The sequence below is a fragment of the Lactuca saligna genome, chromosome 4, assembly GCF_052625555.1.
Source record: "Lactuca saligna cultivar CGN05327 chromosome 4, ASM5262555v1, whole genome shotgun sequence".
Taxonomy (NCBI): domain Eukaryota; kingdom Viridiplantae; phylum Streptophyta; class Magnoliopsida; order Asterales; family Asteraceae; genus Lactuca; species Lactuca saligna.
The window spans coordinates 164,364,830-164,379,679 of NC_136420.1; the positions used below are offsets into that span (position 1 = coordinate 164,364,830).

The 14,850-nt window shown below is 34.4% G+C and overlaps 2 protein-coding genes across 2 annotated transcripts; both read right to left on the reverse strand.

Annotated features, from left to right (window-relative positions):
- Positions 1–1,177: 1,177 nt before the first annotated feature.
- On the reverse strand, positions 1,178–2,231 carry LOC145043034 (transmembrane protein, putative (DUF1118)). The gene is made up of 2 exons (XM_078991571.1): positions 1,979–2,231; positions 1,178–1,766 (listed from the first exon to the last, which is right to left on the reverse strand). Exons 1-2 carry the CDS (start codon positions 2,129–2,131, stop codon positions 1,323–1,325), a joined length of 597 nt encoding a protein of 198 aa, XP_078847697.1. The 5' UTR covers positions 2,132–2,231; the 3' UTR covers positions 1,178–1,322.
- Positions 2,232–5,757: 3,526 nt separating this feature from the next.
- Positions 5,758–8,153, reverse strand: LOC145043036 (ent-kaurenoic acid oxidase 1-like). The gene is made up of 8 exons (XM_078991572.1): positions 7,788–8,153; positions 7,220–7,694; positions 6,867–7,127; positions 6,708–6,791; positions 6,535–6,613; positions 6,300–6,406; positions 6,091–6,209; positions 5,758–5,979 (listed from the first exon to the last, which is right to left on the reverse strand). The coding sequence occupies exons 1-8, from the start codon at positions 8,027–8,029 to the stop codon at positions 5,889–5,891; spliced, it is 1,458 nt and encodes a 485-aa protein (XP_078847698.1). The 5' UTR covers positions 8,030–8,153; the 3' UTR covers positions 5,758–5,888.
- Between the last annotated feature and the right edge of the window lie 6,697 nt (positions 8,154–14,850).

Here is a 14,850-nt window from a genome sequence, read left to right on the forward strand (position 1 = left end):
TGGAAGTAGGTGTGGGGACATAAAACTCTTTGATTTGTTAAAAACGTCTCTAATGAAGACCCAAGGCCAAGTAAGAACCAACGGGTCTTATCCATCTCACTAATGGGATGGCCAATTGCACTTAGTTAATCACATGTAGCCTTAAACTTGCGACCAAACTCGCCAAAGCAGGTAATTAGTGGAATTAAGCTTCACCGTGAGAAGATGAAGAATTGTAGCGATAGAAAAGGGTGTTTCTATGAGCTGCCGACTATGGAAAAGAAGAGGGGATTTTAGAGTTGGGATCATTTTTAAGGCTGATACCATATAAGAGTTATTGATTTTCCATTAAAATTATGGGTTGTACATTGATGATATATATATAGTGCACAAATACAACAGATAGTAACTAACTAGCCATACAAATAGAGATTTAAAACTTAAATCAAATCAAATCTAATTGCATTGAATTATCTCTAATAAAGTGCCTTAATATGCTTGAGAACAAAATATAAGTGTATTGAACGATTGAACATGTTAAATTATGTTTAATAATGTTAGTTGAGTGTTTGAAATGTCACTTATAAAGAGAATGATTGTGTTAAATTATGTTTAATAATATTAGTTGAGTGCCTTGAAGTATGACGAAAAAGTAAAAGTTAGCGCAAATTGTGCTAAAGTGTGTTAATATAAAGGTATATGCATGAAAACATGTTACAATAGATATGAGAAGTGAATAAGAATTAGTATAAATCATGCTAAAGTGTGTTAATATAATGGTAACTTCATGAGAACATGTTACAGTAAGTATGAGAAGTGAATTTGAGTGAAAAGTTACAAGTATAAAAGTGAAAGTAGTGAAATTGCAAACTATGTTTGTATTATATGCAAAACAGGGACAAAAGTGTAAAACAGGTAAAAGACACATAAAGACAAGGTCTAAAACTTTGACTTGAGTTGACTTTTTGTTGACCACAAATTTAAGCAAGGAAGCACCTTATTTTCTTGTCATTTCAGCAAACAAACCTTTCGAGAGTTAATGTGTGTAACCCATGGGAGATCATGTTTTAGTTTAGTAACACGCACTTGTAGTTATATTATAACGGTTTAATAAGTTCACATTTTTGTTTTGGGTTATTTAATGTTATTAAAACCCTTTTGTATGGATACAAAATTACAAATCAAACAAAGGAAACAATTCTTCCAATTTTTCTAATGACTTCGCAGATTATAAAAGTTATAGTGTGTAAATACATATTCCTTGGTAACAAATTTGAATCAGAACAAACATCGGTTATTCACAAATCATAATTACCAAAACTTTAATACAAACAAACAACAGGCTAATCAGCTTCCTGTACTCCCTCTAACACAATCGAACCAACAAACAATCCGGTAGCTGTGGCAGCAAGCGTACCTGCAATGACGGTCTGCACCACCACGAGAGCGGTAGAATCATCTGGGATGTATACAATTGCTAGTATCGCCGCCACCAGAACTGGCAGCGCCGCCGATGCTAAAGCTGCCGGAGAGAATCCGGCCGCGGTTTCAAGCAAGCTGAGAAGCCCTAGCTCCTCCGCTTTTGACAGAATCCCCAATTTCTCGATGGATGAAAGAGTGAATCCTAGCTTCTCCGCCTTGGATAACAGCCCTGCTTTCTCGACGTTGCTCAACACTTTACGTTTTTCGAGCTTTTTGAATACGTCGACGTTTACTTCTTCGCTTCCTTCGAAGAACAGCCCAGCCCCAAACCACTCCTTTTTCCAACTTTTGTCGTACTTGTTCACCTGCAATTCGTGTAATCGTACTTGACTTGTAAATCAAAAGAAGAAAACAATTTGAATCTAGTACAAGTATGCGATTGGATTGGAGCGGATTGGATTGTAATACACAAATGTGAAGATCCACGGTTATTCATGATGATTGAGATTGAATTCACGTCTAATTTCAGTAACAACAAATTAAAAATAATCGAAATATAGTTTCGTTTATTGTGTACCTTCTTTTTCGGTGCCATGGCTAAAATCTTGGAGGATTTATTGGCGGGAAAGATACGACGGAGCGGCGAAGTGTTAGCAGAACTGAGACGACGGTCAACGGTCTTGAGAAAAGCTGTAGCGGTAGTGGTCGGAGGTGCTGTTGACACCGCCATTTTTCAATTTTTTTGGAGATTTTTCTCGAAGGGAGACCTCAGCTCAGATCCTCTTCTGTCTGTGTATCTTTGTTTGGGGCCAAATTGCTCGCTCTTCCATCAGCCAATCATATGCTGATAGGCCTATCTATCTCCACCAAATTGTATAAACAATGTTTAATTACTACTTTACCCCTGTTATATAAATTGGGTGATACATTATAAAATTATTTATAATATAGAATAATAACTTGAAAGGGTAACAAACTTTCGATTTTTGTCACATTTAGTCACTAAACTTTTTTTCATTATCTATTTGCCATTGAACTATTGAAACTGTTCACATTTTACCCTTATGATCGGCTGTTACCAGTCATAAGGGTAAAATGTGAACAGTTTCAATAGTTTAGTGACAAATAGATAATGAAAAAAAGTTTAGTGACTAAATGTGAACAAAATCGAAAGTTCGTTTCCCTCTAAAAAGTTCAATGACTAAATGTGAACAAACTTTCTATTATATTATGTTTTAGTAAAATTATTTATTTTTGTTTAATTGTAGCAATATTTGTTGATGAAGAAATCTATGAAATAAAAAAACAAAATGTAACATCCGGATTTCCAGGTATCATCATTTAAGTATTTTTCTTTTGAGTTAAGAAGAGAGACTCGACGAGTTGACGCCTCAACTCGTTGAATAAGGTCGTGACTGATGACTCGGATTAGTGAATGGACTCGACGAGTCGGTAAGGTGACTCGACGAGGCTGCGCTGTTGGCAGAAACCCTAAATCTTTGGGCTTGAGCCATATTTAAAGGCACTTATGGCGTTCAATTGCGACTACCCTTCCCATAAGTGAGAACCCTAACGAGCTTGAGTGTGTAGAGTGAGAGGAAGAGTTATCTTGAGCTTTTTGGTGTGATAGATCTGAACCCTTCTAGGTTTAGAGAGCCGAAAATATGAAGCTTTAGTAGACTAAACATTGGGGTTCAAAGTTAGGAAGCATTTATGGTATATATATAGTTACTTTCATCTTACACATAGATATGAAGTATTTTATATAAATTACGTGTTATGTGTGCATATTATTTGAATACTTGTTGTCTATGTTGGATGAACGATTTTATACATGTTTTAAAAGATTTAAATGGTATATTTATTTTATATCTACAAATATGTTGCGGATGAAACATGGGTAGATGAAATAGTTAGTGTGTGATGAAATAAAATGATGAGAGATAGGTGATGATAGAAAGGTGGTGATAAATTAGATAAATAGATGATGATGAATATGTGATGTAGGATAAAAGGAGATACCATAACCTTAACCAGCAATGTGGCGATGTAGTCATCGACCAGAGTATAGATGCCGACCATGGACTATTCTAGACAACCCAGTGGAAACACCAGCAGGCCCATAACCTGTAGGTGATGAATTACGAGTTCAGGCGATGTTATAACTACGTATTCATGTGATGATACTCTAACCCCTTACTATGAAATACGAGTTCAGACGATGTTGTAACTACATAATTCACATCAGTGAGAATGATTCATTTTTTTGTAAAACCAAAATCAGATTGGAAATTTTGATTTTTTATTTTGGAAAATGTCAAACCATTGGTTTTTTATTTCGGTTTTGGTTTTTTGTTTTTTTTTTTAAATATATTTTCAGGGTTTTGTTTTTGTTTTTTTGTTTTTTGTTTTTTGTTTTTTTTTATTTTATTTTATTTCGTAGATTTCTTCATTAACAAATGTTGCTACAATTTAACAAAAATAAATAATTTGCTAAAACATAATACAATAGGAGGTTTGTTCACATTTATTAATTGAACTTTTTAGAAGAAAACGAACTTTCTATTTTGTTCATATTTAGTCACTAAGCTTTTTTTTGTTATCTATTTGTCATTGAACTATTGAAACTGTTCACATTTTATCCTTATGACCGGCAACAATCGGTCATAAGGGTAAAATGCGAACAATTTCAATAGTTTAATGGCAAATAGATAACGAAAAAAAATTTAGTGACTAAATGTGACAAAAGTCGAAAGTTCGTTACCCTTTCAAGTCATTATCCCTTATAATATTCCATCAATCCAAATATTATTGTCCACAGATAAAAAAACACAAAGATCTTAAAAAAAATATTGATTACCACTAACTTTATTTAATAAAATGATAGTTTTGTGCTTACTTTACATTTAATATTCCATTAATACTTAGTTGGTTAAGTAATAATTAGAAAGTATTTTGGTAAAAATATTATTTATTTTTAGAAGTAAACTATTATTTTAAAACAAACAAAAAAAGAAATATGGACTATAATTTCGAAATAAAGGAAGTATCTCTGAACTTTTTTTAATAACCACAAAATTCAACATTTTCAAACATATTATTGAATCTACATAATACTTTATTTGGAATCAAGATCCTCTCTTGTTTACATTTTGTTTTTATTTAGTCAATCGGAAAAAATAACTTAATATGAGAATATATTTAACACTTTATATACATTTAATCATTCATATTTTTTTTTATACATTTAGTTCTTAATATTTTTTTTTTGTTGAAAAATAAGTTTTTGTTTGTATGCATTTAGTATTTATAACCTGGCTTTTTAGGTTTTTTCTTACAAATCCTACGTGGAACAATCATTAATGATGTGTTCGCCACTGTTGATGCTTATAGCCAACACGACCTCAGTTGTTTGGTTTCTTAGGTCTTGTATTTCTTAGGTTTTGTATTTTGAACATCTAACTTCTTAATACGATCTTAAATTTTAACAATCTTTATATCAACACGTTCATATTTAAGTTTACTAAAACTTATGTTTAGATTACTAATGTTAAAAAGTAATATATTTTTACTTAAAAGCTTTATATACATGCATTTTTTATGAATGTATATATAAATGTTTTTTTTTTTTATAAAATTGTAAGTTTGAAGATGGTTTTCTTTAATGAACTTGACCCATCCATCCATTAAGTAGTATTTGTCTTTGACTTTAACGTATTTGATACTCCATTCAACAACATATTTGTTCTTGAGAACAACTGTTGCTCTCTTGTTGTTGTCTTTTTCTAAATACTTCTCAGCAAAAGCAGGTAGCAATGGCTGCAAAATATGATGAAGAACTAAAAATCTACGTAATGAGAAGCAAAAAAAAATGGTTCATATGAGAGAGAGAGAGAGAGAAAGAGAGAGAGAAATTGTTGCAGATGACTATATAAATGGACGTAATAACTCTTGGCATACGTGACAACGGTGAGTCGACTCACTACTGAATCATTATTAACTCACCTGCTTAGTTGCCAATTAACAAGGTAGTGTAATCTTAAAAAATAGGTAAAGTTACCAAGTTAATCGTTAAAACACAAGTTCCTACTGTTTAAAGGCAAAAAAAAAAAAAAGTCACGAACGATCATTTATTTATTTAAATCAATATACAAAACATTGTTGGGCTACAGTAATAACCTGTACAAGAAAGCAGAAATAGGAAGGTAATTATCTAATAATAAAGACTACAAAAAGTTATGCTAGGGGTTTGTTCGACTAACTCTTTGGTAAGAGAGGCGAAGTTTTCTTGACGATAGAAACATCTAAAATATATTTCCTTTAACATTCAAAACTACTTTTATATTTCCTTTAGCATTTAAGGCCAAATATACTGCTAGATTTCATTTTTAGTGACCAAATTACTCAAACCAAGGAGTTAACAACCAACATACACTCTTAACTTGCTTGACGATAGACAATATATAAGAAGTACACTTCAGTAGGATTCATAGTTTTTCAATGGTAATTTCAAGACCATCTTCTAGTTTAGAGTGTGGAAGATATTTCACTTTCGCATCTGGATTCACCAATTGCCATCTGAAATCCATTTCAAATTCAACGGTAAATTAATGTTAATAGAATGTTCTACCTTTTTAATCAAAATCTATGTTCTACTTATGTAATGACACATATTTAATGCCTTCATACTTGTATCCCGTGGATAAATGATGGAGAAACATTGCGATTTGTAAACGAGCGAGCATATTTCCGACACAGATTCTCGGACCCGCACCAAATGCTTGAAAGTTTTCTGGTAGCATTGATCCCTTAAAAACATATACATTACTATTAGTTTTAAATAAAGGAAAAAAGATACTACATCAAGAACTCTGAGAAGCTTAGAATATCAAACTTACATTCCATCTTTCAGGGTCAAAACACAATGGATGATCGAAGTTTTTAGGATCTGTGTGGACATTCCTAAGCCATACAATCACATTCCATCCTTTTGGTATAGTATACCCTACATTATAAATAAAATATTTGGCTGTAAAAACATAAAACAAGTAAATAAATAGCTCCCTAATTACCACTAGCAACTTCCTAGCATTGCGTTAATAAATTCTTGTTGCCGTCCAAAAAAAAACATACCTTGATACTCAAAATCTTTTGTTGCTACACGCACTACAAAACCAGCGATATTCGCCAATCGAATTGTTTCATCCACAACCTGAATGCACGAGTTTCAAAAAAGAAGATTCATACATCAAGACAATTAATAACTCGAAGATGATTTAATTATCATATAACCAAAATAATCATACCTTCATGGTATATTCCAACTTTAAAATCTCATCGCTTGTTACAAGGAGTTCGCTCTTACTGCTTTTGAGAGACAAGTTCTCCTCCTATACATAATTGCGTGTGTTAAGATAAAGAAGTTCGAGCCAAAGAAAGTAAACCATGGGGAGGTGAAGGTATACCCGTAGCTTTTGTAAAACGTTGGGGTATTTCGCAAGATAATAAAGAGCCCACGTGGTGACGACGACAGTTGATTCAAAGCCAGCAAGAAGAATGCCAGTAATGTTATCAAGAACCTCAGTGTCACTCAAATGGTTTCCTTCTTCATCCTTGATATTCATCAAACCACCCATTAGATCTTGAATAGGTTGATCATTTTCACCGTTGTTTTTTCTCCTTTTATCCAACTCTTCCCTGAAAAACTCTTGGGTTTTTCTTCGACACTGTCAGAAAAAAAATTCAACGGAGCAGATATCATCTAGTTAACTTGAAAAACATATAAATTAAACAATGAAAAAACATGATAATTAACTACCTGAAGCGCATGATAAAATGTAAATCCTGGAATATTCAATGGGTAGGCTCTGAATCCACTAACTACTCCGGCTAAGTATTCTTTAAGTCTGTCGAGGGTAGCGCCAGGCTCAATACTAGCAAAATACATGCCGATGTTCTCAAATGAAACCTTCTTCATTTCATCATAGAAAGTAATTTTGCGGCATTTGGTCCACGATTGGAGAGCCGATATCATGGGTGGTTGCATGGCGATAGCGATTTGACGAAGAGCATCTGGTTGGTTAATGCTTCGAGATACAAAACTTCGAAGCCTAAGATGTGCTTTTCCATGAACTCCAGCCAATGATGTCTTGCCTGAAAGCTCGATCATTGCCCATCCATACTTGAAACTTTCAGTATCTCGAAGTACAAGTTTATTTGTCACAGGTAAGAATGTAATCACTGACGGTTTACCGAATAGGTGTGTCTTATACATTCCTATCCCATCGCCATACCTATTTAATGTCGTAACATATAATCAAACTTATGAAAAAAGCTAACTAAAGGCAGTATATTTAAACGAATAAATAGAAATATCAAATAATTACTTGTGACGCTTTGAATTGATGTAGTCATCGGGGCGACGAAGGAATTTGAAGTACCATAAGAAACTGATCGTATCACCCAAGATCGGAAGTCCCATGTTGCCCGGAGGCAGCTTGGTGTCGCCTTTTGATGACCGGAGAGTTGCCATAACTAATCCGTACCATACATCGTTCCACCGCCACAATAACCACCCTACCGGTGGCAACAGTCCTATCACCACAGTCGACCATAGTCCCATCGCCATCGCGTCTCTCTAGGGTACGTTCTTTCACGTTCTTAATGAAGTTACATGTGACTGCATGTGTTTATGTTTTTGGCGTGCTGGAAAGATACCATTAGAGGAGTAAGATATTCGAACAACACTAGTCGATAAGTTTGTAAATTATTTTATTGTTTCAAGTCTTGGATTTTGTGACAAGTTGGTAAATTATGTTAGTATTTCAAGTCTTAGATGTTGATTGTTGATTCGACAATAATATCGTTAGGGAAATGTAACCTTGCCCCAAGAGGCCAAGACCAAGTGGAGACTATTCTATATATAAATCATAGGTATTGATGTTAAACTCACATATCTTCGCATTCTTACATTAATAAACTAATTATCCCACATGGAGAGTGGTACTGCATTTATAAATGTTCATTATTGAAATTAAGAAAGAATTCTTAATGCTAGAGAGAGTAGTGATATACTTACCATATTAATCTTTATTATTGAAATTAAGAAATACATTCTTAGGGCATCCCCAATACATTGAACTCTATAAAATTCAATGGAATGTTACATCATCTTTTATTATTTCATACAATTCTATTCATTTTTATCTCACAATCCATTAAACTTTACAAGTTCAATGGAACATATTAAAAAATAATATTTATTTAAAGATTTAAAGACTTTCATTTTTCCTATTGAAAAGTTCAATGGTCATTGAACTCCAAATCTATTGAATGCCAAGGTGGCATTTCACAATGGTGGAGTTGTATACATCGAATGACAAATAAGCATGACACCTCATTCAACTTTTTTATTAAACTCTGCATTGTGGATGCTCTTAGTGCTAGAGAGAGTAGTGATATACTTACCATATTAAAAGTGCTCACATATAAGTGATACTTAAAATTTGTCACACTATTTTCAAATATTTGTAATTTAGAAGAAGACTGAGTTGCCACTTTTATCATGTTAATTTTTTTTTCTAAATTTATATAAAAAAATATTCAAGTTAAAGAAATTATTTAGATAAAATCTAAAGTCTCATTTAACTTTAAACGAAATGACAACACACCTAAAAAAAATAGAACTTAAAAATAAAAAACAGAAAAATTAAAATTACGAAATGTATAAATTAAAATATGAAATATATATATATATATATATATATATATATATATATATATATATATATATATATATATATATATATATATATATATATATTTATATATGCAATCTCGTCTTTGACCTTTAATGTCAATTCCCTTTCGCATCTGATAAAGTTACTAGTATTTCTTGTTGAGGTTGTCATGTTACGAGATTTTTCCTTCTTTTTTGCAACACTCAAGTATTGCTCAAAAGTAGCCTTCATGTTGCCCATTTTGCTTTTTATTTGCTCGATATCAATTGAACCACTTGAGGTCCCTTTGCCCTTTCATTTAGTTTGGTCTATTCCCATATGTACGACTAGCTTTGAAACATCCCAGAAATACGACCCAAAAATTTTGTTTTTAAATAATAATAAAAGTCATAACACTGAATGTCATATAATAAAACCATACGTCGGGTATCTCAAAGCCATAATAAAAATGTCATATCAAGAACTGTATCAAACCATATCTAAGTATCTGAACAAAACTCCCAGGAATAAAGCTGAAGCTGTGGTGTGTGCGATGCCATCAACCCGAGCCCTTCCCTTTACTTACGGAAGTACCTGAAACCAAAACTAAAACTGTAAGCACAAAGCTTAGTGAGCTTCCCCAAACTACCACATACCATACAACAACATATAAACACATATTGGGCCTTGCCCACTGCATCGGACCGAAGTCCGGAACTAACCAGGGCCTTGACCTCTGCATCGGACAGAAGTCCGGAAACTGCATCGGACCGAAGTTTGGAACTAACTGGAACCTTGTCCCTTGCATCAGACCGAAGTCCGGAACTAACTGCATCGGACCGAAGTCCGGAACTGACTGATTATAACATAACATGGCATAAACATATCAACTAGCATGAACACATAAACTGCACACTGCATCAGGCCGTAGCCTGGAACACATAACACATAAATCCTGTCTTACCCACGAAGGCATCAAACATACTAAAACTGCATCGGACCAAAGTCCGGAAACTACTACTAGGTAAACGGGGCGACATTGTGGCCTTAGACCCATTCCTACTGGAAGAAAACTCACCTTGTAAACTGGCTGGTAAATGAACGGCTCTGGAAAATGTATGTTGTTGCTCCAGTATCTCCCCGGCTACAATTTCCATAACACACTGAATCAAATAATGATAACTATACTGAGGGTAAAATGACTATTCGTCGAGAACTCACCCTCACTTCTTTGCTTCTGATCGCTACTACTCGTCGAGTTTGGCATAGACTCAACGAGTTCCCCTTCTATGCTATTACCTAGTTGATCTGCATCCGACTCGCCGAGTTGTATGAACAGCTCGTCGAGTCCTCCTTCAACGTATGAACACTCTGGCTGTGACTTGCTGAGTTGTATGAACAACTCGTCGAAATCTTGTTCCCCTTCTTCTCCTTTGGATCTAGCCTTCCTCCTCTCTTCCAATCTTCACTTCTTACACAAAAATGCCCAAAAACACTCAAGATAGGTTAGGGTATGGCTATGAAACGTTCTGAGGGTGAGGGAGGCCAGATTGGGTGCATAAGGGGGATTATATAAGGTGCAAAACCCGTGATCTAGAGTTTCTTCTGGGCTGGCGGACTCGCCGAGTCCAGGATATGGACTCGTCGAGTCGCCCACTTACACATGCTGGAAATCCCATCTCTACTCGACAAGTCGGGCAACAGACTCGTCGAGTCCCTCTTGAATACTTAGAAAAATAACCTTTAAATAACATACTAGAACTGGGGTCGTTACAAGCTTTTGGAACCTCAATAGAATTATCGTTGTTGAGGTCAATCCCGACATGCGCATCCGACAATTAGCTATGAGTGGTTTTAGATGTTTTGGTTCTTTTATAAGAACCACCCGTGAATGATTCCGATGTTTGGATATCTTGCCACTTTTTTACATCTTAACAACGTTCCAAACATGTTGAAGCCTTTTAAATGATTGTTTCATCGTTTGCACAAATTTCTCATTGTTGCTTCACGCTAAACAATATAGTATTAACTTCACGACAACTTTGTTGACGATCCTCTACTTCAAGTAAACTTGATCTTTGTTTATGCAGTCTCCAAGCTTCATTTCCAAGAGAAAATACCTAGTAACGTTTTGGAAAAAGGTAGGTGTATCTTGGTTTTCCCCGACCTTTGGGTCTTCTGAAACGTATACCCATGCACTGCCAAAAGTTGTTTCTTCCTCTAATGTCCACTTCTTGGAAGGTGCCTTTCCTTTTTTTTTTCAGGGGTTCCGGTTGACATCAAATTCTTTCTGGCTCGAAATCTGTATTGGGTACGAATTTAGGTTGTGAGTGAGTTTCAAATTCAGTTTGGGTTTGGGATTGAAATTAGAATTAGGAGTCGGGAAGGTGGTAAAATGAGTTGAACCCATTTTCCATTTGGGATTTCACTTGAGATTGAAATTGAAATTGGAGATGGGATTGAGATTAAGATTGGATTGTGTTTGAGATTGGAATTATCATTAGGTTTAGATAGGATATGGGTAATATGCACTGAGATAATGGTAACTAGGAAGTGAATAAACAAGGTGATCACATTAATTTTGATGAAGGTATGTGATGAAGGTGAGATTGAGTTTGTGTTTTGGAAATTATTCATGCTATTTTTTGGAATTTTTTGATGGGAAGGAGAAGTCATTTGTCACACCCCCGAACCAGACGGCGGAATCGCCCGGGGGCTCGTGTGACTAACAATTGAATTATCATCACAATGAATATATATGAAACATAACACATTTATTACCAACATTACATATCACAACCAGCGTTGTTTACATCAAGTACATTGTTATAAATTACATAGATTCAAAGTATTGATAGTATGATAAATGTTGTTACACAAAATAAATCCATAGACACTTCAAAATCTTCCAGCTTAACTACTACTTGAGAATACAAGTTATTTTGAAAACGATCAACATATATGATGTTGGTGAGTTCATAAGTATATTTGAATAAAAGTCTATGTATCTTTTGAAAAACCCAGAAAATCCGATATTTTCTGTGAAGTGTCTGAAAATGATGTGAAAATCAAGTATAAATGCATGTGTGAATTTCATAGCAGTAACATATATGATTGCAGTTTAATTTCTTTGTATTGTAAGTAAGTGATAATTAAATAATACTATTTCCCCAGAAAATCCGATATTTTCTTATTTATAACAATGTCGAGGTTTTTGTATCATTAATTAAGTTGTTTCGTATTGACACAATCGAAGACCTAATCTTCGATATGTTAAAGTGGTGGTGGATCTCTATGTGAGCCGTTATAACCATGCATGATAATGACCAGGTCGTCTATCTTGGCATTTTCTAAACGCCGGTATTGGCTAAGGGTTTTGTCGCCCTAGACTGACCTAGTCTAGCTGTAACGAACAACTAAGGCGGGGGGGGGGGGGGGGGGGGGGGTCACCCCGTATAGATTTATACGCAAACTCCCGCTTTCCCTCCAGGAAACTCTGGTTATAACTACAGGTTACGATTTTGACATTTATAGCCCAGATTTGCAGAAAATTACATTTCAGCCCCTTGTTTGTAAAATTTGACACTTTCAGCCCAATTTTGATAAAAGTTTCATTTTTGATCCAATTTAGAAATAAATGTTATTTTCACCCCTAAATTTGGTTTATTTACTTTTATGACTCAAACTTTGGTCAAATAACATTTTTATATACCTAAACATTCATTTTTCATAAATTTGGATCCAAAACCATGAGGCCCAAAAATTTGGCCCATTAAGCTAAAATTTACATTGTTGACCCTTTGGAAAGCATGTTTATCCTAAAAAACCCTTTTTATACAAGTAGGACCTGTTTGATCCCTATAAAAACATAAATGTCACTTTTGCCATTATCTTTTCTTTTCTTGACAATTTTGACCCTTAACAAGATTTTTGTCTTATAATTTTATATCTTAAACAAATAATCACTCTTTATTTGATAATATGATGTATAAAGTGTCTTAGTTCATGGATCTTTACTCAATGTTACTTAAAATGTCGATATTTGTTAAGATCTATCACATTTTTACAAAATAAACTAAGAAATCACACAAGACATGCATATAACACATAGATCTACACATTTTAATTGCATTTTCCTCCAAAAATCATATGAAAACCTAAAACAAGGGGGTATGAACTCACCTTTGCTTTGATGTTTCGGTTTTGAAGAAGAGATGAAGAGATTTTTGGTCCTAGCAAGCTTTCTTAAGTGGATCTCGAATTTAGGAGGTTTCTAGGAGTATGATCACTAAAACCTTGCTTAGAAGGAGTGATCTAACATGAGAATGAAGTTATATTACTTGGATATGTATGGACTTACCAAGAGAATAATGACTTTTGGTGGTGGAAACCTTCTTGAAGATGCTCAAAATCTCGAAAATTAGTGAGGAAAGGAAGGAGTGTTCTTGGGTGGTTGAGGGATTATCTGAGAGAAATTTGTAAGTGATGTGTGTGTGTATCCTTGGCCGAGATTGAAAGAAGAGGTAAAAGAGACTGGTATTGAAGCATGTCGGATCATACAAGCTTGCATGGAAGTATGAGATGCAATTGCCTTGTTACATGGTGAATAATATGGAGGTGGCACCACCAAAGTCAACCCCCATTTCATTTCTTTTTTTTAAATGGGCCGATAATTGGATTAGTAAGGAGGATGTGATTTAATTTGGGCCCACTCTTAGTCTTCACTCAAAATTACAAAGCCCATAGGAAGGTTTTCGCCCCATTGGGCTCATTAAATGGTTTACGGCCTAAATAGAATAAAAGAATGGATTTTATGGCTTACTAGGGTTAATTGGATTAGTTATGGCCTAATAAGGCCCATTAGGGTTAGAATGAATCATTCTAGGCCCAAATGGTCTAAAATGTTATAGATTTGCGAATTGGGTCCATTTAGAATCCAAAAAGGGTTTCCAAGCCCAAAATAGTTGAATTGGATGCTTATTGGTCCATTAGGCTCAATAAAGAAATCCTAGTCCAATATGGACTCAAACCGGGATTCTTAGGGTTTTCAGACTCTTTGTTGAACATGAAAAATGAATTTAAATGAGCACTGAGTGATATTTACTTAGAGTATATGTTTTACATTAGTTGAATGGTTACACGAGAATGGAATATCCTAGCTAAAATGCTAGTTGTGACACCATTTTTTTTTAAATATGATGACTTTTTTAATGAAAACCGGAAGATTGTAGTGTAGTATAAAATAAGGTAGTGAATGGTATTTATATCGGTTGAAAAGTAGGTAAAAATTTGAATTAGAAAAACAATATTAAATTAAAAAACGGTAATAATTTTGAAATTTGAATTAATCTCCCTTTCTCTTTCATCAATATCCCTTTCTCTTTCATCGACATTAACTTACCGAAATTGGCAACTGAAACTCGACATCCGAGTTAGAAGGTGCCTTTCCTTTATTCTTGGGTTCCGGATGACGTCGAATCTCTTCTGACTCGTAATCCAGTTCGGGTGTGTCTTCTGGTTGTGATTGAGTTTCGAAATGGGTTTAGGTTTAAGTTTGGGATTGGAGTTGGAATGGCAAGTCAGGAAGGTGGTAGAATGGGTTAAACTCATTTTCCATAGTTGAGATTGAAATTGAAATTGGTGTTTGAATTGAGATTAATTGTGGTTGGGTTTGAATAGGATATGGATATTATACACTGGGATAATGGTAAGTAGGAGGTGAATAAATAGG

Coding starts and splice junctions, on each gene's coding strand:
- LOC145043034 (XM_078991571.1), bottom strand. CDS start 2,131: ATGGCGGTGTCAACAGCACCTCCGACCACTACCGCTACAGCTTTTCTC. Junction 1,767..1,978: donor CCATGGCACCGAAAAAGAAG/GTACACAATAAA, acceptor CACGAATTGCAG/GTGAACAAGTACGACAAAAG.
- LOC145043036 (XM_078991572.1), bottom strand. CDS start 8,029: ATGGCGATGGGACTATGGTCGACTGTGGTGATAGGACTGTTGCCACCG. Junction 6,614..6,707: donor AGTTGGAATATACCATGAAG/GTATGATTATTT, acceptor TCGTGCATTCAG/GTTGTGGATGAAACAATTCG. Junction 6,210..6,299: donor TTGACCCTGAAAGATGGAAT/GTAAGTTTGATA, acceptor TATGTTTTTAAG/GGATCAATGCTACCAGAAAA.